The sequence below is a fragment of the Aphanomyces astaci genome (genome assembly GCF_000520075.1).
Source record: "Aphanomyces astaci strain APO3 unplaced genomic scaffold supercont1.7, whole genome shotgun sequence".
In the NCBI taxonomy this organism is placed as follows: domain Eukaryota; phylum Oomycota; class Saprolegniomycetes; order Saprolegniales; family Verrucalvaceae; genus Aphanomyces; species Aphanomyces astaci.
Genome location: NW_009798270.1, coordinates 121397 through 146386, shown reverse-complemented (window position 1 = coordinate 146386; position 24990 = coordinate 121397). Strand labels below are relative to the sequence as shown.

The 24990-nt window shown below is 52.1% G+C and overlaps 10 protein-coding genes and 1 non-coding gene across 14 annotated transcripts; 8 read left to right on the top strand and 3 right to left on the bottom strand.

Annotated features, from left to right (window-relative positions):
- The first annotated feature begins 36 nt into the window (after positions 1 to 36).
- On the top strand, positions 37 to 844 carry H257_03989 (hypothetical protein). The gene has a single exon (XM_009828330.1). It carries the CDS (start codon positions 49 to 51, stop codon positions 622 to 624), a length of 576 nt encoding a protein of 191 aa, XP_009826632.1. The 5' UTR covers positions 37 to 48; the 3' UTR covers positions 625 to 844.
- A 221-nt stretch (positions 845 to 1065) lies between these two features.
- H257_03988 (hypothetical protein) lies at positions 1066 to 2628 on the top strand (the record flags this gene model as incomplete). Its single annotated transcript, XM_009828329.1, has 1 exon — positions 1066 to 2628. One exon carries the CDS (start codon positions 1066 to 1068, stop codon positions 2563 to 2565), a length of 1500 nt encoding a protein of 499 aa, XP_009826631.1. The 3' UTR covers positions 2566 to 2628.
- A 476-nt stretch (positions 2629 to 3104) lies between these two features.
- Positions 3105 to 4491, bottom strand: H257_03987 (hypothetical protein). The gene is made up of 3 exons (XM_009828328.1): positions 4204 to 4491; positions 3615 to 4150; positions 3105 to 3561 (listed from the first exon to the last, which is right to left on the bottom strand). The coding sequence occupies exons 1-3, from the start codon at positions 4409 to 4411 to the stop codon at positions 3229 to 3231; spliced, it is 1077 nt and encodes a 358-aa protein (XP_009826630.1). The 5' UTR covers positions 4412 to 4491; the 3' UTR covers positions 3105 to 3228.
- Positions 4492 to 6338: 1847 nt separating this feature from the next.
- Positions 6339 to 11280, top strand: H257_03986. Of its 2 annotated transcripts, XM_009828326.1 has the most exons (12): positions 6339 to 6733; positions 6782 to 6830; positions 6894 to 7005; positions 7062 to 7140; positions 7217 to 7303; positions 7414 to 7483; positions 7616 to 8901; positions 8968 to 9105; positions 9157 to 9275; positions 9330 to 9496; positions 9756 to 9844; positions 10017 to 11280. In XM_009828326.1, exons 1-12 carry the CDS (start codon positions 6380 to 6382, stop codon positions 11064 to 11066), a joined length of 3600 nt encoding a protein of 1199 aa, XP_009826628.1. In that variant the 5' UTR covers positions 6339 to 6379; the 3' UTR covers positions 11067 to 11280. The 2 variants fall into 2 exon arrangements, with proteins under 2 accessions (XP_009826628.1, XP_009826629.1); XM_009828327.1 differs by having other exon boundaries at positions 9756 to 11280.
- Positions 11281 to 11421: 141 nt separating this feature from the next.
- Positions 11422 to 13454, top strand: H257_03985. 2 transcript variants are annotated; one of them, XM_009828325.1, is made up of 2 exons: positions 11422 to 13130; positions 13210 to 13454. In XM_009828325.1, the coding sequence occupies exons 1-2, from the start codon at positions 11553 to 11555 to the stop codon at positions 13414 to 13416; spliced, it is 1785 nt and encodes a 594-aa protein (XP_009826627.1). In that variant the 5' UTR covers positions 11422 to 11552; the 3' UTR covers positions 13417 to 13454. The 2 variants fall into 2 exon arrangements, with proteins under 2 accessions (XP_009826627.1, XP_009826626.1); XM_009828324.1 differs by having other exon boundaries at positions 11422 to 13441.
- Positions 13455 to 13627: 173 nt separating this feature from the next.
- H257_03984 lies at positions 13628 to 17791 on the top strand. 2 transcript variants are annotated; one of them, XM_009828322.1, is made up of 12 exons: positions 13628 to 13719; positions 13783 to 13845; positions 13903 to 14048; positions 14133 to 14268; positions 14363 to 14471; positions 14583 to 14851; positions 15687 to 15767; positions 15847 to 16056; positions 16118 to 16258; positions 16352 to 16674; positions 16849 to 16909; positions 17056 to 17791. In XM_009828322.1, exons 1-12 carry the CDS (start codon positions 13657 to 13659, stop codon positions 17764 to 17766), a joined length of 2313 nt encoding a protein of 770 aa, XP_009826624.1. In that variant the 5' UTR covers positions 13628 to 13656; the 3' UTR covers positions 17767 to 17791. The 2 variants fall into 2 exon arrangements, with proteins under 2 accessions (XP_009826624.1, XP_009826625.1); XM_009828323.1 differs by having other exon boundaries at positions 13783 to 14048.
- A 525-nt stretch (positions 17792 to 18316) lies between these two features.
- On the top strand, positions 18317 to 18388 carry H257_03983. The gene has a single exon. It is a non-coding gene; the product is annotated as a tRNA-Met (tRNA).
- Positions 18389 to 18699: 311 nt separating this feature from the next.
- H257_03982 (hypothetical protein) lies at positions 18700 to 19566 on the bottom strand (the record flags this gene model as incomplete). Its single annotated transcript, XM_009828321.1, has 1 exon — positions 18700 to 19566. One exon carries the CDS (start codon positions 19564 to 19566, stop codon positions 18781 to 18783), a length of 786 nt encoding a protein of 261 aa, XP_009826623.1. The 3' UTR covers positions 18700 to 18780.
- A 339-nt stretch (positions 19567 to 19905) lies between these two features.
- On the bottom strand, positions 19906 to 20771 carry H257_03981 (hypothetical protein). The gene has a single exon (XM_009828320.1). The coding sequence runs from the start codon at positions 20715 to 20717 to the stop codon at positions 19932 to 19934; it is 786 nt and encodes a 261-aa protein (XP_009826622.1). The 5' UTR covers positions 20718 to 20771; the 3' UTR covers positions 19906 to 19931.
- Positions 20772 to 20906: 135 nt separating this feature from the next.
- On the top strand, positions 20907 to 22305 carry H257_03980 (hypothetical protein). The gene is made up of 3 exons (XM_009828319.1): positions 20907 to 21262; positions 21310 to 21421; positions 21492 to 22305. The coding sequence occupies exons 1-3, from the start codon at positions 20964 to 20966 to the stop codon at positions 22272 to 22274; spliced, it is 1194 nt and encodes a 397-aa protein (XP_009826621.1). The 5' UTR covers positions 20907 to 20963; the 3' UTR covers positions 22275 to 22305.
- A 403-nt stretch (positions 22306 to 22708) lies between these two features.
- Positions 22709 to 24072, top strand: H257_03979 (hypothetical protein). Its single transcript, XM_009828318.1, has one exon. It carries the CDS (start codon positions 22722 to 22724, stop codon positions 24000 to 24002), a length of 1281 nt encoding a protein of 426 aa, XP_009826620.1. The 5' UTR covers positions 22709 to 22721; the 3' UTR covers positions 24003 to 24072.
- The last annotated feature ends 918 nt before the right edge of the window (positions 24073 to 24990 follow it).

The following is a 24990-nucleotide window of genomic DNA, read 5'->3' as shown; positions in this document are numbered from 1 at the left end:
CTCGTGTCTGGTGCGAGATGATTGCCATTTTCAAACTCTCCATCGAGTATGACCACCCTTGCTACTGCGTCCAGCGACGTGACATTCCTGCGTAAAGTGTTCCGCATCCTGAGCCACGAAAACGCCCTTGTTGTGGCCTGGGATGTTTGCGGCACCCAGTTTACCGTCAAGTCCACAACCACGATGAACACATCGATTTTGCCCCATTACTTTCGATCAACTGGAGACATGACATACGCCACGTTCAGGAAGCACCTTGTGGCGCATGGCTTTTCGATGGCGCATCAATCGCATGACTCGGAATCGTTCCGTCACGCAGAGTACACTCGCAGCAGCGCCACAGCGCTCGCCTCGACCATGAAGCGCCGACGATTGGTGCAACCCAAACACTCATCATCGGGCAATGTTCCGTCGTGCCATTTGCATCAACAACAACCCACACGACACAACCAACGTGCTGACAATCCTTCCAACAACAACGACAACCTGTGGCAACTGCTTTCAGTGGTGTGCACCATGCAAACCAACCCGCTGTTTGAACTCCCAGCTATTCGTAGCGACCCATGCACCTTCGCCGTGGATGGCTGGGCCGATTTGACGACCCCGGCTGTCGTGTGTTTGTAGAAAGTGAACAAGGCACGGTCGTTAACTTACAGTTAGTACAGTATTTATGGGTGGAGTTTGACATTTTTTGACCCATTCCTTCTTGAATACGGTATGTGTACTAGTAGCATTTGGCTCAGAATCGTTTGGTGAGCAATAACGAAGCAACTTTGGATGAACAAGCGACGGGGTTCAGTGTACTAGGATGTACTATAACTTAAAGCACTACTTTCTCCCAGAATTCGTGGATGGTTTGTTCATATGGCTACACCTCAAAGGTCAAAGGTACCTATCACCATCATTCACAAACGTGAAGGTGATCATGGTGCTTTGATCCGGATAATCGAATGAATGCTGGTCACTTGGGACGAATCCCACATTAAATTACATGCGACCCAATGCTGGTCGAGCGCAACATTGAGCGTATTTTAATTTAACACATTTTCCGGATAATGACACCACATGCCCGCTTTCCAGTTCCTGAAACTTGACGACACCACCAACATGGCATCGTCGATCGCGACTGGATTTGTGCGGAAGCTGTACCGCATGCTTGAGGAAGAAGATGCATCCATCATTGGCTGGGAGCCTTCTGGCACTCACTTCACCATCCGGGACGAAGACCTGTTGAATTCGCGGGTGCTTATCAAGTACTACCGCGGAAAGTTGACGGCATTTCGCCAGCAGCTCCTGAACCACGGGTTCGAACGCGATGGGGCGTTGTCTGAAACGTATGTACATCCGTGCTTTGTGCGCGGCAATCCCGCCGCGTTGAGCCAGATTGTGTTTGCAGAGAAACCCAAAATCAAAGGGCCACCTCGGAAAGCCTCTACCAAAAAAGACACAACCAAGGCCGCGCGACCAGAGCCATACCCCACGCGGAAACCAGCGAATATCCAGCTGGTCCCTGGCAGCGAAGAAGACGTCGTGTGGAAGTTTCTCATCAACGTGTGCTACTCGGACGACAAACTCGCGTTCAACCCGGCGTCATTGACCAGCAACCCTGGGTTCACGCCGTCCATGGTGCAGTTGACCATCGACGACGCGACGCCTGCTCCGTGTTTCGATGGCCCGAACCCGCTGTTTGCCCCAACCGCTTCCAACTTTGGGTCCAAGTCGTCGTCGCTGCCGCCAATGCTGGCCCCTCCAGCGTCATTTCAAGTGCTAAAGCCGGCGCCGCCACTACAATCGTCGCCAGCAGCATCTTCGTTGTTTGCACCTCCAAGCAGCACATCTCGTCTAGTGATGTCTCCAACAAAGCCGCCATCCTCTGGCGGATCACTGCTGTTCCAACGACCTCTCCACTCCACCACAACCATCCCTGCCCCCCCACCTCCTTCGCTCCTCTTCCGGCCACCAGGAGCCACGGCAATCACGCCACCGCCAGCCGTGCCTACACCGCTACCTTCTGCCAATCCCCTCTTCTCTCACACATCCCCCGCAACCAACGCATCGACGTCCGGCACCAACCCCTTGTTTGACAAGTCAGCGACCCCCACCGGATTTGGTGCGTTGCCGCTGTCGTCTCCCAATGGGTTGCCATCGTCTATGGGCAAGGACAAGCCGTTGTTCATGCGAGACAACTCGCTTGGCGGCGACCAGTGGCAGCATCTCGTGTCGACGTCCGTCGATCGCTTCATGAAGTTCTCGGACACGTTCGACTCGCCGGAAGATACGTTCAAGTTCGTTCTTGAGGAACGCCAGAGGCTGGGGGCGGAAAAGACCAAGCTTGCTCCCGACCAGTCGACGGGATTGTTTTCCGGTTTGGCCAACCAAGGCCCGGACGCACTCATCTCGTTCCTCATGACGTCGTCGATGGACTTGCTCCAGAAGAGTGTCGACACATTTGAAACCAACCAGCTACAGCAAGAGCAACTTGTGCAGCAACGCGACGGCCACACGACCGAAGACGACGACGACGTAGACGACGAATGGGAAGATGGAGATGATGCACACTTGTAGATTATAGCTAACGTTAGCAAATAATATTGTCCTTTGTACCCAAAATTGGGACTTTTGTGCTGATTTATTCGCCAAAACTATCGATCGATTCTTTGTATGTTATGATCACACTAATTTCAGTCAAACACTAATTTGGTGTTGAATCGAAACTATCGATCGCTTCATTATTGTCCTGACTTTTGTACGTTTAGACGTTACACACTAATTTCAGTCAAACACTAATTTGGAGTTGAATTGGTCGAAGAGTGAACTTGATTAGTGCTCTGGATTTTGATTGGTCGATTGATTGTCTACTCTGATTTCGAATCGACTTGACAATCATCAATATTCACACGCCAATAATATCGATACAGCGTATCACATTCGACATACCGGTACTGGTATACAGTATGGACAACCAATATGCGTGTGACGTGGCAACGGGAGAAAACAGCACAACTCATAAGTGTCTGTGGCGCTCCTGACATGCGCCTCTTGGTTATGTCGATTCCATGTCCATCCATGGATGGTGTTGTGTGCAGTGGGCTGGTATAGAAGAGTTGCCACTGCTCGTTTCTTGATATTTTTCATTACTGTGTATGTGACCTTCATTCCCCCTTGTATGGGGTCTTCCTCCCATATGTACGTACGCGTACAGCATCACTCCAGCCGAGTGCGATGCGCTCATGGGGAAACGTGAGCGCGGCGGCGGACGAGGTCCTTCACGAATGGGGCAAAGTACTGTCCGATGCGCGCCTGGACTTCGGGCAACTTCCAGTCGGACGGCGTGACGTTGCCGCGGCAGTTGGCGCTGTGGCATTGACACTCGAACGCGTCGCTGTCGCCCGTGGTCATGGTGTTGATGGACCCGTCATTCACCATGGCGTAGTCGATCGTGATTTCGTCGCCGGGGTGGATGTCTCGGATGGCCACGACCGTCACCGAGTCCCACATGCCGCAGGACGGATCGCACGAGTGATTGATAAAGTCGCTTGTGTCGTACTTTTCTCCGCTTTCCTAAGGATACCATGAGTCTAAGGATACGATGGAAATGAACGGGCGTTTCGTACCTTCCAGGAAGGAATTTGCCACAGATCTGGCGCCACTTGCAACGACATTTCCAAGTCGCGCTTGGAGATCGCGCCCGGTTCCGACACTTCGTTACGGTGCACAATTTTGCCTGAGAAGACGACCACGATTTCACCCGCTTTGATCACGGCGTCCTTCTGGATGCGCGCAAACAAGCCGCGAGAGTCACCGCCCTTGGCGCGGACTTCCGTGCGGGAATCGTACCAACTGTTCTCGGCATGTTTTTCCCACACGTAGTCGTTCAAGTGACCCTTGTTCTTGCGCACGTACGCGCGGCTGCGCCATTCCGAAAACGTGAGGACGCCGCGGCATGCCGCTGTGCCGCAAAGGCAACGAAGACCATAGTGCATGGACGACTCCGTTTCGGTGCAGGAATAGTCGTACGCGAGTTGTTCACCCTTCTTCACGTCACGACATGTCGTAATGCGTTCGTCTCCTTCGTACCAACATGTAGGCATGCACGAGTGGTTGAAGTACCAGCTCGGGTCCGACGACGGGTTCAACGTCGAGCAAAACTCTACAAGGTGACGATTTTTAGCATGGCCATATCATGGGAACATTCAAACGTACTGTCGTCGCCGCGCATGTAAGAGTACGTGATGAGAGTTTCTTGCTCGGGGTGCGCAAGGATTTCGGCCTTTGTGAACGTCTCCAACACGTCATGGCCTTCCGCATACCACACCAACGTTCCCTTGGGAAGGTCTTCCTTTGCAAAGAGGCCCCAGCACTCGAAGCCGTAGTCGTTGAATTGCTTGACCTGGACTACTTCTGTTAGCATCGTTGTTGGTGGTGTGTGGAGGGGCTGCAGATGCTTGGGAAGTTCACGGCAAGTCGGAGAGTGAAATGCCAAGATCGCAATTGTTTCCCCACGGAAAATTCGAAACGTCCGATTTCACCCATCAAATTCGGACAAGATCCTTCTACAACCGATGGCATTTTGTATGGTTAAATTAGACCCAGGATAAACACTAATCCCTAATTAGGAGAAACGAAAACCGCGCGTGTTGTTGATTTGCGATCTTTCACCCATTTTCCTTCCAAGTGGTTGCATAAAGTTCCAACTTGACGACAGGAGTAGTACATACATATACGAGCTTGGTGCATAAAGAATACCTTGAGACTAGCATGTATGTATATGAGGTCATGTCTTGAAGGATATGCTGTGGTTGCAAAGCCTTCTCAAGCCCCTCGTGCATGTAATTTAAATGTTACTATGTATTGTGTGCATTTCACCCAAATATTTAGACTTGTATATCATTTCGCCAAATAGCATTCGAATCCACTTGATCCTTTACAAAGATAAGTACTTCGAAGTACTTCGAAGTACTTAAGTGTGATTTTTTTATGGTACTTCGAAGTATATTAATAATATCTGGTTTTACGAATGCGGAGAGACCTTGTGGGCCAAATCAATAGTATGGATTGGCAGAAATTCGACTAGACGTGTTTGGATTGGCTTAGACAGTACATTTACATCAATCCACTGCTGATGGCTCCAGATTCGATTCGATTTGACAATATTCCGATATTCCATTTATTAATTTAACTGGGTCAACCACCATAAAATGGAACGCATTGGAGTTGGGCATACGAATCGACGATGTGTCATCAAAACATGCCAATCAAAAGCACTCGAGCTGTGGAGTCTTCGTGCGGATCCTTCATTTTTTATAGTTTACGAAGGCATGAAACCATAGGTTTACAGTATTAGGGTGCATCTGGATGCCACGATAAACGGCATAAAATGGCCGTTTTCCCAAGAAAAGTTGCCAAAATCGAAATAACTCCATTTTTCGAGATTTTGTGCGTCTGGATGCCACTAAGGTTCAAACTTTATGCCACAATTGTCTTGAGAATTGGGTGTTTTATGGAGGTTTGTGTTCACGTTGAAGTCTTGCACTTCAATCGGAAATCGAATAATTTTCCATAATTCAAGTGGCATCCAGACAACTTTGGATATTTTTCTTTTCTCGTTTTTTTCATGGCCAAATATTTTGAAAGCTAACGGCTGGATGCCACCTCATAACTTTATGCCATAATATTCAGAGACTACGCGCGGTCCCGTAAACCGACTCCGTAAACTGTTAAGGGCAGGTCTAGATTATGCCATAAACGAATTTGGCAAATCTGGAATTTTTTTCCAAAGTCTCATATGTATATTAAATATGGTAGTATCCTTTAGGCCGAGTCTGGATGCCACAGAAAATTTGATGTCTAATAATATTCTGACAGAGAATTCCCTTCTCAAATGGGAGGAGAGAAAATATTTTCGAAATGTTTTGATGTGATCACTGGCTATCGATAGAATATCATGTTGGACAGTTGCAGTTCAAACTTTTTCTGTCAGAAAACAGGAATTTTTCGACGTATTAGGTCACTTTATATATGTTAGATTTGGTAGCCAAACACGCAAAAGTCGTCGTTTGAAAAGTTGTCATAATATTTCTGAAAAGTTGCAAAAAGATATGTTTTCTGACATTTTTTGTGGCAGCCAGAGTGGCCCTGATATATACTGGTATCCAGAAAATGGAAAGTAAGTGCTTATTTATATTATTTTTGAATTGTTATTTTAATAACATGAGGTGAAACGCAGGCCTGGTATTAAAATACAGTATGTACCTGGCTTGCGTACTACAGTAGAGAAACTTCAACATGAGTTATCCGGACCCGGATACGAGTAACTCACACGCCATTACCAACCTGTCAATTGAACCGCCGCCGACGCACGCGAGTGGCGTGAAGAATCATGGTGCAGACATTGGGAGATGCGGTTGCGATGGGAGTGGACTTGGCCACGTCCATCAAGTTCAAGAATGCAACTTGGATCAATAACACCTTCGTCACGGACGTGTACGAGTATCATCGCAGCAACATGTCGGGGACGGTCATGTCCGTGCTTGCCGAGAAAGCATGCGCCCTCTTGGACGAAAACCCGGAATGCTTCACGGCGAATTGGGAACTCGTGTCGATGCAGTTTCGTTTCTGGTTGTACCTGCAAACGCCCATCTTTGCCGTGTCCGTGCTCTTCGAATGGCTTGAAATGGCGCGCAATCCGTACATCGAGAGGCTGCGGCGCCTCGCGTCCTACAGCGCCCATGCCGTGCGTCCGCTCTAGTTCCTGGCAATGACTACTCACACGCAACCATAGGGCGCGGGTCTCCAACTCATCTCGTCTCTCGTATGTTGCGGGGCATGGAGTACGTCACCATCGTCGGTCGATCGACGTTGAAGCGAATGTGACTCTGATTTCATTCCTCTAGTCGTTCGCGCCGGTTCCATGCGGCTGAATCCTGCCACGTGGGCTGTCGAGTCACTTCTGTTGATGTTTTGCGCGTTTAGTTATTCGTTGCGATGGATTTCCGCGCCCAACAAGTAGCAATATATGCCGCCTTGTCGTAGCTGCCCGTGACCAACCTTTGGACTTGTAGGGTGTACCATTGCCTCCAGCTCAACAACCTCTTCGACTTGCTGTCCATCACATCCCATTTCGCACTTGGCACGTCGGTGGTAGGATCGCCCTTCATGGATCGCTCCCATCCTTCCTTCACCTTTCTCACCATCATGCGATTCTTGGTGTCGTTAGGCCGTGGGCAAACTCCGGTACTCGTGGCTCAACTTTGCCTTTCTTCGGTCGTACATTATCTACCACGTCCTGGCCACTGTGTTTGACGTACGTAATAACGATCCGACTTTGCACTTGTACTATTGTGACACACACTTTACACTCATTTTCCCGTGTGCCACGTCACCATGTCACTTAAAGTATGATGATTGGTATAGCGCTACAAGACCAACTACTCGATGCAACTCGGCCGCATTCTCGTGAAAACAGCCTGCCTCATCTTTTTCGGTACGTCCCGATGACCGACCCACCCATCACTTGCTTTTGCCCTGTCCCGTTGCTCGAAGTGTTCGCTCAGTTGTATCTTGACATCTCTCGTGGCGGTCATCTATGTACATACTTATGTACATGCATGTTTAGCGGCGGCGGTGCTGTACTCGTTGGAGTACCTTGGCGAAATCCCCGACACGAATTCGTTCCTTGTCCACGTGTACATGTGTCCGACGCCAGCGGGCGAACTCATCCCGTCCAACAACACGGACGGATTTGAGTCAGGATTGTGCACGGAGCGCATGAGTCTGTTTACGTCGCTTTACTTCATGCTCGTGACCGTCTCCACTGTCGGGTACGGTGACATCACGCCCAAGACCGTGCTTGGGCGGTTTCTCGTGCTGTTCTTCATCCCTGCGGGCATCTACTTCTTCGCCGCCGAGACCGCCAACCTCGTGGCCATCTTTGAAGATCGCCGGCTCGGACGGCGGCGGTACGCGCTCAAGCGGCACACGCCCCACGTCGTGCTCACTGGAAACCCCGCGGCGGTGCAAGTGCTCGATTTTCTGCGCGAGTTCTTCCATCCAGACCACGACCACCACCTGTCGTCCTCTCATCCTCCCCCGTCTTCCGCCCCACCGGGCATACCGTCGGGGGCGACGAGGCGGCAGCGCCATGCCGCCGCGCGCACGCGCCACATGGAGCTGGTGGTGCTGGTCGAGTTCCACGGCCACGCCGATGCTGAAGCCGCCTTCCACCGCGTCGTGCTGGCCTACATCGACGCCCATCCGCACATGCACGGCAAGGTGACGCTCCTGTCCGGATCGCCCCTCTCGGACCCGGACCTCTGCCGCGCCAAGATCCGCGACGCCACCGCCGTCTTCTTCCTCCCCAACAAGTACGCCAAGCTCGCCAACGAGGAGGACGCGGCCAACGTCCTGCGCGTGCTCGCCGTGACCAACGTCGTCGCAGACGCGTCGCATCTGTTTGCGATGGTCGTCAACGCTGAAAACCACAAGCTGCTCGAGGCGACGGGCATCCCCGCCGACCATTTGGTCTGTTCGGACGAAATCAAGCTCGGACTCATGGGGCTGAGCTGCCGATGCCGCGGATTGTCGACGCTCATGGCCAACCTCATCGGGTCATTTGACATGCAAGCGTTCGAAGACGTCGTGCGCCGTAACAACGAAGACGCTGGCAACGTCGGCGACCAAGTGCCCCTGTGGGTCGAAGAGTACGTCACGGGCGCAGCCAAAGAGATCTACGCCTGCCACTTGGACGAGCGGTTCCACGGCATGACGTTCTTGGACGCGGCGCACATGATCTTTGGTGACACGAACGGTCAAGTGCTCCTCTTGGCCGTTCAAGACGACGACCACCACCACGACATTGTGACCAACCCCGGCCACACGTTTGTTCTTGCCCGTGCGACAAAGGTATGTACGAATAGATGGATGGACACGAACGCTCGTCGGGGATGTAAGGGGGGTGGGGGGGGGTAGGTGTACATGATTGCCGAATCGGTCAAAACGGTGGCGCCGTTTGCCGCGGTGGGCCAAGCGCTCCACACGTCCAAGTTGATGGGTCTGCTCAAAGTCCGCAACCACCTTGTGAAGGCGGCCCATCGCGCCCGTCATACGGTACGACCACGTCACATGTCGATTGATCACGTCATGATTACCGTGTCACAGGTCGAGAAACGCATCCCAAAGTCCGTCCGCGACTACATTGGACGCATGGTCACGTTGGAAAAGGCGCGCCCGCCACCGCCCGCGCTGCTGAACGCGGGGGGGCACATTGTCATTTGCAGGTATCGCACCATATACATGGATGACGTGATCACGAGATGACGTGATCTTTTCAGCGGCCCCTCTGGCGACCAAACCATCGCCCGCTTGGTCAACTTTTTGCGTCCGTTGCGGAAAGATCACGTCACAGCGCCCGTGGCGGTGGTGATAATTCATCCGACCGAGTTCAAAGACAGTGCATGGGCCCAGCTGAGTGTGTTCGGCGACGTCTACCACTTGCACGGTAGAAGTGTCCTTTTACCCAATATTTGGTGATTTTCCAAATCGTTCGATTCTTTGTACTGACGTTTGTATGTACGAATTGGAAGTCACATACTTAAATCGAGGTGGAATTGGTCGAAGAGTGGATTTGATTGGGTACTTGATTCGTGTTCTGGGTTTTGATTGGTCGATTATTCTACTCATTCGATTGAGCACACTATATTCGACCTTGGCCCTCAATCGGCGGTTGGAACTGTGAAGTTGACATGTATGATGGGTAGGATCGCCGCAAAAGCATAGTTCGTTGGTCCGCGCGGGGATTTACAAGGCGTCGGCGGTGATTGTGCTGGATCAGGGGTCGGAAGAGGGGGTACTTATTATATACATACTGTACATACACATATATATGTACATTGCACCACTTTGAAGTGCAAAGTGAACGACGCCCCTCGTGGAAATTTGACTGGCTTATGACTCTCATGTGAACTGCAAAGTGACTTATGGTAGTAAGTATATGATGATAAAACCATGAGATACTGTAGAACTTGATCGATTCGGAAGCGATCTTCAAGACCATGTTGATTGACGCGGCCATTCAAGATGCACCCCACATGGCCCACCCCCGCGTCCAGTTTTCAATCATAGAGCTCAAAGAAGAGCATTTCAACAAGTATTTGGACATCCTCCACGGCAGTCCCACCACCGACGACCCCGCGATTCCGTCTGCGATTCACGTGCATTCGTTGCGCCGCAGCAGCAATCAGTCGGCCACGCCCATGCTCACAGGCACCCCGTTGAGTCCTCAGACGTTGGCGGCGCACGTTCGTCCGCCGCAAATGTCGTCCCGATCGCAAGGCTCCCGCCTCTCCCGCGCGTCACAGGCCACGTCGCGAATAACCCAAGGCGGCGGCGGGCGGCGGCTGGCGCTGCAGCGGAGCTACTCAATGGACATTACGCAGTGGGTGTCGGACAAGTGGAACACATTTAAGGACGTTTGGAGAGAGATCCGCGCCGCGCTGTTCCGGAACGGCTTGGCGCGGGGTGTGAAGGACGATGATGGCGACCGACGCGGCACGGTCAACAAGGCGTACGCGCTCATGGACCAGTTCAACGTAGACGACGAAACGTTCTTCCAGGAGCGGTACATCAGCGGCGGACTCTTCCCGGCGTACGTGGCCGACGAGTTGCTCATCCAGAGCTTCTACAATGCGTCGATCAACGTCTTTATGCGCCATGTCCTCGACGGCAAGTCCATCTTCATGCTGTACGACATCCCTGTGCAATGGCGGCACCTCCAACTCTCGTACGGCGACCTCGTCAGCCGCATGACGCGGCAGCATGCCCACGCGCTGCCCATCGGGTTGCTCCGCGCGCCGTCCTTTTTGAACGGTGCCGCCAAGCCGTATGTGTACACGAGTCCGTATGCCCACACGATTGTGGACCCCCATGATAAAGTGTTTGTCCTGATCAATCACAGCGCCATCCATCGCGTGGCGAGGAAGCTACAGCGCCGATTTGCCGCGCGCAAACGATGGCGCCAAACGGTGGCCGCCGCTGTCGCCGCTGCTCCCCAAGGTCAAGCGGCACCGTGACGTCGATCGCGCCGACTCAAGACTCAACCAGAAACCCTCCATCACTAGTACATATGTCCATATAAGACCATGCATGTACTATACCTGCTGCGCATCACTATCGCTGAGACAATATCATGGATGCTTTCCATATTCATGTTCCCGTCGCTTGGACACGTCCTCGTCCTCCGCATCCGCCGCCTCTCGCTAATGTGTCTGCGTTTGTGAGTTGATGCCATTGGCAGAATCAAATGGAACTCATTTTTATTCCGATTGTTCAGAAGGTTGCATACAAATCCTTTATATATAACAGGCTTTCCAGAATTAAATTTGTGTTTAATTATTTTCCGTCGGGGTATTTTATTTCCCTCGAAATATCAATTCGGTTGAGGGTTCCACGGCAGCGGCGGCGGCAACAACCAGCGCGGTCGGCCATCGAGTGACCCACCCCTGCCTATCCCTTCCGGAGTCCACACCCAACCAATTTGCCTTAGAACGGAGTGCACCATGGGAGAACTCCATGCTCGGTACAAGTATAGAGCGGACCGCATGACATATGCGTGTCCTGGCGAAGACGAAGGCAAGACGCGTGGTCAGCAGTCGCGTCCACTTTTGGAGAAGCGTGTGCGCAGCTACATGTCGTTCACCCTGTCTTCGGACCTGTTTCGCCGCGTGCGGTCTGACTTGAACAACGTCCAGATCCTCAAGCTCGGTGGGTTCGACCTTGGCGACCGCGGCGCGTGGGTGCTCGGGAAGGCATTGGCGTCCAACGAAAGTCTCGGATTATTGGACCTCGGTTTCAACGGCATCACGTGCAAAGGCGTCGAGCAGATTGCAGACGCCCTCGAGGAAGGAAAGAATCGGACACTCAAGACGCTGTACCTCAGTGGCAATGGCGTTGGCGTCGGCGGGGCGGCGCGGCTGAGTGCCGCGTTGCGGTCCAACCACTCGCTCAAGACGCTGTACCTCAGTGGAAACGGCATCGGGGACGAAGGAGTGAAGCATCTCGCCGACATGCTGCGGGTCAACACGACGCTCACATCGTTGTACCTGGGGACGAACGGGATTGGGAGCGGCGGCATGGCACACTTGGCGGACGCGCTCACAGTCAACCACCACGTGGAAGAGCTCATGCTGAGCCAGAACCGGATCGAATCCGCCGGGGTGCACAGCCTCGTGGACGCGTTCTCGACGGCGATCCTTCCGCTGCAGACCCTCGAAATCGGGTTCAACAACATCGACGCCGCGGGGGTGATCGCGCTGGCCGAAATGCTCGAGAGTCGACCGAATCGGCTGCAGAACCTCTACCTGGACAACAATCCCGTGGGCGATGCCGGCGCCGCCGCCCTTGGCCGCTGCATTGCCACGACCACATCCCTTCGGGTGCTAGACCTGAGCTACGCGCACTTGAGTCTCCTGGGCTTTCGGGACTTGTGCATGGGGCTACGCGAGTCGAAAACTCTCATGGGATTGCTTCTGGATGGGCATGACTGGGCGTCCACCAAGTACATGCAGCGGCCGCCGCCCAACGTGGCGTCGCTGGCTAAAGACGACGCGTACCAGTACGCGGCCAAGTGCATCGTCACCGCGCTCCAGATCAACCCGTCGCTGCCGCTAGTCAAGTTGACGGGGGTCAACTTGAGCTTTGCCCCGGGTGGGTTCAATGTAGATGTGCCCGAAGCGGTCGAGCTCACAGCGCCCCAGCCGGTATGTGCGTTGAACGAGCGTATCATGGACCACGTGAGGCGGTTGGCGGTGCCAGACAGTGTCGCAGAAACTTCTGCAGACACGGGGGAGAGGGAGGCTACTACGAGTCGAGAGGGGGCGGTGGTGGACCAGTCGCGCAAGGTGCTAGACAAGATTGCCGCGCTCCCGTTCGATGCGGACGAACTGAACGCTCTCTGTGCATACTATTGCGCAGACTTGCTCCAGCCCCCTCGAAACGATGTCGCACATCACCCGACCAAGCGGCGGAGGCTTTCGGTCGACCACTCGAACGAAGCCATCGTCAGCAGCAGCACCAGCACCAGCAGCCAACACCACAACACGAGCCCATGCCGCGTCGCCGTGTATCCTCGAGTCGAGGTACGTATTGTCGTCGTCTGTCCTGTGAACCATTGCGTTGGGAATGCACAAAAGGCAAGATACATACCATGTTGTGTAGAGTCGGCTGCGGACGTTGGCGCGAACAACAGCAGACGAACAAGAGCGGCACTGCAAAGTTCTCACGGTGCTCCGCCAGTTGCACTATTTAGTCAAGTCGCTTCAAACGATGAAGCATGCTTCTGCACTCATCGACACTGTGCTCGGCGACGAGGCAGATGGGCGTGTCGCCAGCGCAAGTAGCAGTAGCTCCGCGTCGCCGTCATAATGAACACAATCATGTGAAATGTCCAGTTCGTACGTTGATTGGTCCGTTTAACTCCAATCGACGGATATTTTAGCCAATCAAACGTTCGGAATCGGTAATGTTCGTAAAACCTGAATCAGAAAGCTGTTTAAACAACATTCGTGGATCACCTGGACCCTCGAGGTGGTAGGTTTAACCCAATGCGTTTAAGTGTGTACTAAGTTTAACCATAGGTTTACACAAAAGTACACTTGTCGAGAGATGATGAGTGACACGCCGCTTGCTACTTCGCCACCTGCATCTGCTGCCGCGATCGGTCATGGCGTAAGCGCGTAGCTTTCATCCTCCTGCGCATATATTGTCCTCATCGACCTTCACGTGACGTAGCTTCCAGCGGTCGAAATCTTCAGTGGATGGATGCAGATCAAGACGCAGAGCTACGTGAACGTGGTTCGTGTTCCTGTCCTTTCTGCTTGCTACGTTAAGGGGTGGTGATGGCAATTGTAGCGACCCCGGCACGTTCGCTACAGCGTGCTGGCGGTTCATCCGATGAAACCAACATCCATCATGATGTACACGTTCAAGTTCCAGCCGTCGACGGACGAATTGGCCGCGGCCTTGACGTCGACCAAGCAAACGTATTCCGAGCTCAAGTAACGTCCCACGTCGTTTCCTTCCCCGCCCATACCTGCCTCGTTCGTTCGTTCATTCGTTCCCGTCGCATGTACATGACGTAGATTCGTGCCTTGGGATAAACGCAACTGCGGGTTCTTTCTCCACGCTTTGGACAAGGAGAATCGACCGTGCGTGCTTGAAGTGGACGTCAAAACCACCGAGTTGTTCGACTCGTGGGCCAACAACCTCACGTCCGAGGTACCCCAGCTCTTCCCATGTTCATGCATCATCATTTAATGTCCAAGTCCCTCCGATTTCTCACTTATGTGTTGGTTTTGTGGCCGATATATAGAGTGTGTGGCGCAATGTGGCGGCCGCGGCGCTGGAAAAGCTGCCCAAATCCAACACGGAAATGTGGCGCAAAGGCGCGTCCATTCATCGGGGGCTTCAAAACGGCACGGGTAGGTCGATCTATCTCTCGGTTGGTCATAACGTGTCATGTTGTTTCATCACATGACGTTGGCAGTAGTCGTGATGACGTGATCAGTTTGGACATTGACATGAACGTGTAGGCGAAAACAATTGCTTCTTGAACGTGATCATCCAGAGCTTTTGGCACTTGGTGCCGCTGCGTCGTCTCCTCTTGGACGTGACAATCAAGGACTTGCCGGCGTCGGACGACGACAAGGCGAACGGCGGCGGCGAAACGCAGGACGGCGCCGCGGCCGCCACGAATGTGCTCAAGACGCTCAAAGCCACCATGATGTCGTACGAAGACCCGTCGTCGGGGTCGTTGCATCCCAAGGAATTGCGCCAAGGGCTCAGTCTTCTCTACAAAACGGTGCGTCCGTGGTACTATTTTTCCAGTAGCTCTTGGATTCTTGTCGATGATTTCTTTGATTTGCCTGCGATACGGTTGCTTGTCTTGCAGTCTCGAATTTCTTTTAGTTATCAAAATACGATGTATATTGTATTCTTGTGGATGCGGTACCAATATGATCGTGAAATCGAATTGACGTTATTGGCAAAGGCCGAATCTGGATATGCCACAGAAAATGTCAGAAAACTTCTCTTTTTGCAACTTTTCAGAAATATTATGACAATAATCAAACGAGATGTTTTGTGCGTTTGTTGACTACCAAATCTGACATAAATAAATTGACATAATATTGTGCTTTCGAGTGAAATTTCATTGTGTTGTGGTTTCTCGTTGGAATTTAAATCGATTTGATTGGCTACTGAATTTCATTGAGAAGGTTTTGATTGGCTAATAATTTTGAGCCAATCAAAACCTTCTCAATGAAATTCAACAACCAATCAGATCGATTGTGGATCGGTTTGGTCGGCGTGATTCGATTGCACCCCCTCCCCAAATTTGTATCAAATCGACAATATATACGTCGACTTTGTACTTTTTTCTGTCAGAAAGCAGTAAAAATTCGACGTATTAAATGATGTCGTTTGAAAAATTGTCATAATATTTCTGAAAAGGTGCAAAAAGTGGTGTTTTCTGACATTTTTGTTGTGGAGCCTATTTTTTCAATTCTCAGTGGCTCGGAATGGACATTACAGAAAAAAAACTAGTATATTTAGCCAATCAGATGTTCCAGCGTGATGCAATTCCCAGTTTGACAGTTTCGACCGCAAAAGTTTTACAATCATATATATATGCGTAGGACCAATTGTTTGCCGAGGGGTCGATGGCCGATGCGGAAGAAACGCTGCTGACGATCTTGAACCTCATGCACCAGCAATCTGTACGTGGCCACGAATTCTATGAAGAGACCATTTCCGTGTTCACAAGTACATGATAATGACGGCATGGATATGGGATAGGACCTGATCCAACTCACGGAAACGGAACGCGCGGCGTTGAAGCGCACGCGGACGGTGGCGAGTAAAAGCGTGGACGGATACGTTGAAAAGCCCGTGGCCATCTTCGACCCCAACAGCATCCCACATATTGTGTTTAGCCACCAAATTTACGATCGAAACGTGTGCCAGAGTTGCCACCACGCGTCGTCGTGGGAACTGTGCAGCAACTTGGTACTTGGGCTCTGGACTGCTGGGCATACTCATGATCCTTCGTTTGTTCGTTCATGGGTAGGTTTTTAGCATCTATGCGACCGCGGCGCTGAGTTTGCAGCAAACTGACATGGGGTCCATGTTGAAGCACCTTCCAGACGCCATCAATGGCGACTTGGGAACGTGCCACGTGGACACGTGCAACGGCAAGTTGGCCACCGAGGTAATAGCACGCACATGCGACAGTGTGCCAATGGAGAATACGGAACTTGTCGTGTGGTGTTGATCGATTATATGTACGTTTGCTTGTGTTTAGCGTGTGATCCACCGGTTCCCGCCCGTGTTTGCCATGTCGTTGTTGTGGTCGAGCAACTCGCCGCCCAAGGAAGACATCCAGGCGCTGCTGTCGACCATCAGCGACACATTGGACCTCTCAGAAGCGTTCCAAGTAGATGGCGAAGCGGCCAAGATGACCCAAGTCATGCATGGCATCCGATGCCAGTATCGGTTCAAGGGGTTCGTGTGTTACTACGGCAAGCACTACTTTGCGTTCTTCTTCAGCACTGCCCACCAGCGGTGGCTATTGTTTGACGACAACAAGGTCACGGACATTGGCAAATGGACCGCCGTCGTGGACCAGTACGTTGAGTACCTATTGTCGTTTTACCCCAAATCCGTCATCGATCAATTCTTTGACTTTTGTATGTAAAATTCGTCCAGTGTCACACTAATTTAAGTCACACACTAATTCGATGTGGAATTTGTAAACTCAGCACACTATATGGTGTTGACGGATCATCTATCTTGTTGTAGCTGCGTCAAAGGACGGTACCAACCCGTGCTGTTGTTTTACGAAATTCCCGACGCGCGAAAGGTAGTACACCATTTTGCGTTTAATTTCAGCTTTTTTTCAAAATATTTCCACTAACCTCCGATATATTTCTCCGACTCGCCAATATAGTTCTCCATGTTGAAACTACAGTTTGCATCGATCCATCAATTCGACGCTGTCGTGACTAGGACTCGTCCATTGGCTTGTTTCGGGGGGAGACGGTGGTCGCATTGCCAGAAGAGCGTACGACGACGCAAGCATCGCCGCCGTCGCCGCCGTTGGGCAAGTCGAAGCTCTTGGCCGCGTTAAGCTCGAGTGCGTCGCCGCCTTTGAGGTCAGACACTTGTGTTTCGACAGAGAGGGGGCCAGCGCCTGTCGTCCGGACGCTCCAGGATGCCGACAAGTCGTTGAGCTTCCTGCCGACTTCTGCGTCGAAACTGTGGCAAAATATCACGGCCGTCAATGAGGCGATTGCGATGCCCCCGCGCACCAACATCATGCTCAAGCCCGCGCAACCCCACGAGTACGACGTCGAGTTCCCCGTGGACGCGGTCGTGCTGGGGTTGTACTTGGAGAAACTGGACGACGATTTGTGTGTGACAGCGTTCCCCCGCACCCCCCACGGTGCCATGTTGGAGGCCGAAGCCAGCGGGGTGATCGGACTGTTTGACACAGTGGTCATGGCGAACGGGCACCCGCTGGGCCATTACTCGGTCGAACGCGCGTTGAAGATGATCCAAGCGCAAAAGCGACCGCTCCGCATCCGGTTCAAGCAGTCCCAGCGCGTCCAGACGCTGCTGGACATGGGGTTCACCATCGACCAAGCGCTGGACGGGCTCCGAGCGGCGCGAGGCAGCATCGACGCCGCGGCAGAGCATTGCTTTACATCACAAACTTAATCACATCATATGTGTTGTTGGCCTGTGTGTACTTGGAGGACCGTATCGCAGGACTCCAGGGGGGATTGCTGGAAGTTACCGCGTGCGACGTGGGGGGTTGAAGGGTTTTGCATAGGAGTACATAGGATCTAAGAGTGTCGAGCGTTGGATTTGTAATGGCAATCTACGTATTGCTTATGGTTGGGACGCCACCAGCAAATCCATCCCCCATTCATACACGATAGCCTCGCCTCGCTCGTGTAATAACCCAATGGTCACACTAGTAGTAACTAGTCCAAGTCATTGATCCAACTGGACATTCGCGTTGGCGGCACCCTTTCGACGTACCGATACAGTAGTAGCACCCAACACGCGGGTCAAGTAAATGGATCCCAAGATGCACGCATTGGACAGTTGACGACTACTGGTACAGCGTTCTCTGCTTTGAACCCTGCACCATTGTCGTGCCACGTTTTGACACGAAGGCATAGTAACGTTAGCATTAATACATCGACACACAACGATATTATACGCAGCTTTTAATAACTTAATTCAAAGTGACACCTTATCAAGCACTTTGGCGCAGAGGAAGCGTGTTGGGCTCATAACCCAAAGGTCCCTGGATCGAAACCAGGAAGTGCTATTTCTTTTTTCTTTCATTTTGGTTGGCTAGACTAATGCTCGTCATGTACTCTATACTAGTAACATCCATAGCATTGCTGCGTTGTTTGCTGTACCGGTACAGTAGTCGTCGTACTAGTAGCCCAAGTCAGCGATTCTAGTGCCCATACATGTGCAGACTATTCCTTGTTTCCATCACCAGCATTTTTGATCTACAAATCTGTAGCATCGTTCGTCATTGCTCGCCCTGAACTCTAGGGTTTCTGCTGTGTGCGCTCGCTACGAATATTTTGAGCCAATATGGTTGTGTGTAGAAGCTGCCTTAATCGGTAGGTTGTATGGCAATTCATCCGCTTTATTGTTCAATTGAACTGGCTTATGGAGCAAGCAGAATTGGCGCATATCTTTTACTGGTCAGAGTTTCGCTGGTTGGTTGTTGGGGTGCATCGGAGGATAGTGGTTTGCATAACACCAAAGGACAAACTGACCAGCTTTGGACGCCGCGAGTTCGTGGTAGCGAGCTTGGTACATCGGGGGAGCATCGGAGACGTTCAAATATGGCGCGAGGAAGGGATTCTGAGGAGGTGACAACAGTAACGACGCATGGGAACAAAACGAAATGTCCGCTGCCGTGAACGAGTCTCCCGCCACGAACTGAGTTCCAAGTGGCTTGTCGCCCAAGATTGCATTGACTTCGTCAAATGTGGTCTGAATTTTGGCCCAAGATCGTTCGATGCCCTTGTCCGTGATGTTGAGCGACTTGATGAGAGCGGACTTGAGCAATGGAAATAATGCCGACGCCGCGTAAGCTTCGGCGGTGCCTTGTAATGGGTCCACGATGATGCGTTTGGCCACGGAAGGGCCGAGAGAGAACATCAGGCCGTAGCCGAACCGACGTGCGGCCGGGCCGAAATGGTTGTCAAAGTGAAGTTCCTTCTCCTTCACGACTGGGTGGGGATACAACGACGGCAACGCAGTGCCGCATAGGGACAGGATGGCGTTGCTGTCTTTCAAGGTCGTGGACTCCGACGTCACCAACAACGGCACACTCCGCCCACCCTTGGGTTTCGTGGACAGATAGTGGAACAGAGGAGCATGCATCTCTTCAACAAATTCGATCTTGGCCAGCCGCAATCCCCATCTCGCCTTCTCGCAATAGTTGGACGCTGGGATCGTCACCAACACACTTCGAGGCCCCATGTTTCCTCATACTATTGCTCTTCACTAGATCCTTCCTGTATCCGGAACCCTAGCCACGTTGTCAATGGCGTTTGATTGGTGTAAAACGTAACCGAAATAGCACAACGGACCAATCAAACGTGTTAGTTTGGCTTTCAACCACAGAAATGAACTCTCAACACCTGAACACTAACAACGAAGTGGAGCTTGGTGAAATCATCGAGGAAGGTTCAGAGTACAGATACTAGTAGCAGCGAGCAAAACTACTCGAGTAGAAGCGACATGGCTAGGTTTGTGCACTGGTCGTGTAAGCGTACTATATCAGGACTCTTGCCAGTCATTATACAGGTCAAGATACCGTGTGGTTCATATCACATGTATTACGCTTACAAATCGTCAGAGGAAGGGTAATGGTGCTCAAAGCAATACAAGACAAACTGCCCTGCTTTCGATGTACGAAGGTGTTCGTAGCGAGCTCTAAATGTCAATGGCATGTCGTCTGGTTGAAAATGCGGGTGCAGGAAGGGGTTCTGTGGTGGCCCAAGCAACAACGAGGCATGTGAACAGAACGAGATGTCCGCCGCCGTAAATGAAGGCCCTGCCAAGTACGTCGAGCCGAGAGGTGCGTCCCCCAAGATAGCACTGGCTTCGTTGAATACGTGGTCGATTTTCGCCCACGAACGCTCGACGCCAGCGTCAGTCACGTTGAATGCCTTGGTCAGCATGATCTGGAGCATCGGCAACACGCAACTGACAACATACGACTCCATAGTCCCCTGCAATGAGTCGACAATGATGTGCTTGAAGGTCGAACCTTTCTTGGCGAAGATGAAGCCATAGGCGTATCGCCGCGCATGCGGGCCAAAATCGGTGTCGTACTTCAATTCCAGGGCCTTCACATGCTCGTGAGGGTACAGCGAAGGGACATGCTGGCCACAAAAGGACAGAATTGGGTCACTGTCCGTCAGACTGAGCTTCGTATCGGGGCAGTACAGCAGTGGCACCGATGACCCGCCCTTGGGTCTTGTGGAGAATCGATGGAACGCAGGCGCGTGCATTTCTTCGGTGAAATCGATCTTCGCCAGACGTAGCCCCCAGCGTGCCTTCTGGACGTAGTTGGATGCCGGGATCGACACGAGAATGTACTTGCGCGTGTCCAGCGGTAGCGTCATAGGTGTACGTAGCAGTAGTTCAAGAATAAGGGCATGGTCCAAAGGTCAGCTGCGATGATTACACTGGACCCATGAATAGAAATCAACATTCAAACCGGATAATTCACCATCGTTTGACCAATGAACACTCATTTCCGGATAATTTCCTGATGTCCGGATGAGAGCGAGAATAGTACAGATAATTCGTCCAAGAAACCGAAAAATCTTCGCGTTTGTTGCCGCTGCCGTCGCCACTGTTGATCGAACATGTTGGTGGGCCGATTCCTGTCGCGCACGATATGCAACGTCGTGGGGTATGCGTACCCCATCTACATGTCGGTCCAGTCCGCGAAGAAGGAAGATGCGACGGACGAGCACATCCAGTGGGTGGTGTTTTGGACTGTGAACGCGTGCTTTGCCGTGTTTGAAATCCTCGTTGACTTCCTGGGCAACTACATCCCGTTCTACTACGAGGCCAAGGTGTGCATGGTCGCGTGGCTGGCGTTGCCGCAGTTTCGCGGCGCCTTGCAGATCTATGACAACCTCATCGCCCCATCGTTTGTCAAGTACGTTCCTCGTAACCCATCATCGGATGCTCAATGTGCGTCTGTAGATATGAAAAGGCATTGGATGCACACATTGACTTAGCCAGCGACAAACTGTCCCAGCTATGTCGCGACGCGGCATCGATGGCGATGCAGAAAGGCGCGGGCGCAATCGTCCAGGTACCGAGTCGACCCTGCTATACTTTGTGTTTTTCTCCATAGCGTTCATGGATTATGCGATCGATCGTAGGGACAACAATACATCGTCATGCAAGCCATGCAACAAGCGTGGAAGGTGCCCACCAGTCCCACCAATGCAGAAGCATTGTCCACTAGCGCCCCTTCAATCGCCACTCCTCCATCCTCGCCAACGACCACACCGTCCGCCATCGTCGTAAACGCCCCACACACGTCAACCAAAGATGTTGTCGACGATGCATCGCCGCCAATGCCATCACTCGAGCCACCTTCGTTCCCACCACCCCCTGCAACCCCTTCACATCGTGTCATTGGGCTGCCATCCACACCGGACGCCTCTTCTCGCACCGCCTCACCCCCTCTTCCCGAGGACCGTCCATCCCCATCTCGGCAAGACAAGGAAGCGGAACTTCTCGGCCATTTCCGCGTGCTTCTCTCTCGCGGACTGAAGGTGCGCCACCAAACCAAGTCACGCCTGCTGCGATTGAGTCCCAGCGGCAACTATTTGTATTTGGAGTCCAAGAGTCTTCGGGGCCCCAACGCCCCCGTGGTGGTGTCGCTCCTGACCATCCAAGTCGTGGACGCGCTTGGGTCTTCGGACGTGTACTTGGCCGTGGAGACTCATAGCGACAAGATCACGGTCGAGGCGGAGGCCAAGAAGACGAGGGATCTGCTGGTCGCGGGGCTCAGACTGCTGGCCTTGGCCTTCCAGAAGCAAGGGAATCGGGCGTTGCTGCGCCTGGGCGACATTGCAATCAAACAGACCAAGCAGCTCGCGTTTGATAACCTTCTGAGTCACTGCCACCGCCGCAATACCGACATGCGGTTGGATTGAGCTTACTGTAACGTAAAAGTCCAATTTAAGGTGCTCGATCCATTTTAAGGTGCACGCGAATTAGCCAATCAATTCCTATAAAGGCAATTTTTAACCTAACCTCCAAAAAAATATGCAAATAGGTATACAAATACTAAGCTTAAAATGGTGCACCTTAAACTGGACCGCTTGATTTCAGCTGTTTGTGGAATCTCGGAAAAAGTGTTCTTAAATTGGACTTTTACGTTACCAGTACCCTCACTTTCCTTGAAATAAATCTTGTCGATTTGGAATTGCTGTTTTAGGAATTCTTCGCCATTTAGTTCGAAGCTGTGATCCTTGACTTGTCGTAAACTGGACATTGGTGGCCAATCAAAATTGAGGACGTGTTTGATTGGTTAAAAACAGCCAATCACATACCGATCACAAATATCGAATCCACAACACATCATTGTCGTAAACACGATCATGATGATGCCACCACCGAGCAACATTGTCGTCGTTGGCGGCGGCTACATCGGAGTCCAGTTCGCGCAGGAACTCGCCAAGCACCTGACCCCTTCCCAGGCATCCATCACGCTCATTGAGAAGAATGACTTCACGTTCCATTGCGTGGGTGTGCCCCGAGCGTTGGTCGATCCGACGTTCGTGAAGAAGTTGTTCATCCCTCTTGACCACGCCCTGCCGTCCACAGCGACGATCCTTCGCGGCATTGTGGACAAAATCGACGGTAAAGTCGTTGTCGTGCGCCCCATTGTCGACGACAAAGCGCAATCTACACCCACGCGCGTGCCGTTCGACTACCTTGTGCTTGCCACCGGCAGCAGCTACGTGTCGCCCATCAAAGTCCCCCTCCAGGAATACACCCGCGCAAGCGTGGAAGCTGCCATCACCGCCACGGCCGAGCACATCAAGGCCGCGTCCTCCGTGCTCGTCGTGGGCGGCGGTCCGGTAGGCGTGGAGATCGCCGCCGAAGTCGCCGCCGCGTACCCGTCGAAGCACGTCACAATTTTGGAACGTCACAACAGATTGATGCATAATGCAGGTGTGAAAGATGCGTTTCGGGAGCAACTGACGGCCAAACTCGCCAAACTCAACGTCCACGTGGTGCTGGGCGAGCGTTTGATCCACGACAGCGAGCCACCGGCCTCCGCCGTCGTCACGACCGACCGCGGCACGTCCATCGACGCGGACATGCAGTTGTTGTGTGCCGGCATGCTCCCAAACGTCGACTTGATTCGGCGGTTGGACCCGACGCTCTTGTCCATCCGGTCTCGAGGCATCCGCGTCAACGGCGCGTGCCAGATCGACGACCGCCGGTACTCGCATGTGTTTGTGGTCGGAGATGCCAGCGACCACCCGACGCCGAAACTGGCCTACGTGGGCGCGTTCCAAGCCAAACACGTGGCCGCGCAGCTGGCCAAAGTGGTCGTATCTAGTACTACAAGTAGTAGTAGTAGTAGGAAGGAGGTGGTGCTCGAGCCGTACGTGCCTCCGACCTCGGAAGGGCTGCTCGTGCCACTGGGGCCAACCCTTGGCGTGGGCCAAGTGCCAGTCTTGGGCGGCATTGTCGTGGGGGACGTCGTTGTCCGTTTCATCAAGGGCAACGACTACTTTGCGTCCACGTTCTTGGACCAGTGGCACACGACGGAGGACGGGGCCGCCATCCCCCCAAAAAAGCGAAGTGGGGGGTGGGCTGTGCTTGTCGTCGCCGTGGCGGTGGCGGCTTGGTATTTCTCCAAGTCGTGATCGTATAGGGAAATAGGTTTACATGCGACAACGTTAACTTTAAACAAACAAGTGTAAAGGTTGAACCTCTGTCGCATACTACTATATAAGTATATATTTAGTTTGAACCCATGATTGATACAGTAGTGCAACTTCAAAGCTGTGTCGTGTTTGGCGCTTGTAGTGCACTCGTCCGATGAATGCCACCAATCTTCACGACATATTTCACATCCGAGCGGCACTGCTAACACTGTAGTACGTTTATCATGGCACAACTAACTTCCAATGTCAATAATCATCCATCGTTACTGTAGTTTGAGCATCTCCAACGGTAAATTCTAACCTATTGCTAAAGCATAGGCACTAAGCGGACTTTTTAGAAATTTCGACTCGCAGAATTTCTATTTTCGCGTGAAATACTTAGAGCATCTCCAACGGAGATTGCTAACGTAACGTAAAGTGCCAATTTAAGAGCCGCCTGAAGCTATTTGAAGGGTTGAGTTCGTTCAACGGGGCATATCTGGTGATCAAGGAATCACCAGCCAATTCTGAAACTTGTCTCGTGATGCTGAATTGCAGGACTAGGTGTCTGGACCATTCGTATTGAATTTTGAGGGCATGAAGGGAGTTCAAATCAACATTTTGTAAGCCGAAGTAGTATTTTTTCGCGTGCCAATTTAAGAGCCGACATTTTATCTTAGTTAAAGTATGGAACATGCATACAAAATCTGTGTTTAGGGTATGTGTTTTCAACAGGTTATATTACATATTTGACAGGTTATTTGTTTCCATGAGTCCATGTTCAATTGCCATTCTTGAATTTGACAGTTCCGTACAAGGGCACACATCGACTACATCTTCTGAAGTCAAGGTACACACGATTGAGTTCAAGGTCACTGTTACTTGCCACAACTAGATGACAACTACTGATTCCAGCTCCGTTGCTGCATGGCCCGTCGTCGATTGCGGCTTGGCCACGACATGATCGCCACAGGCACAAGACTTGACC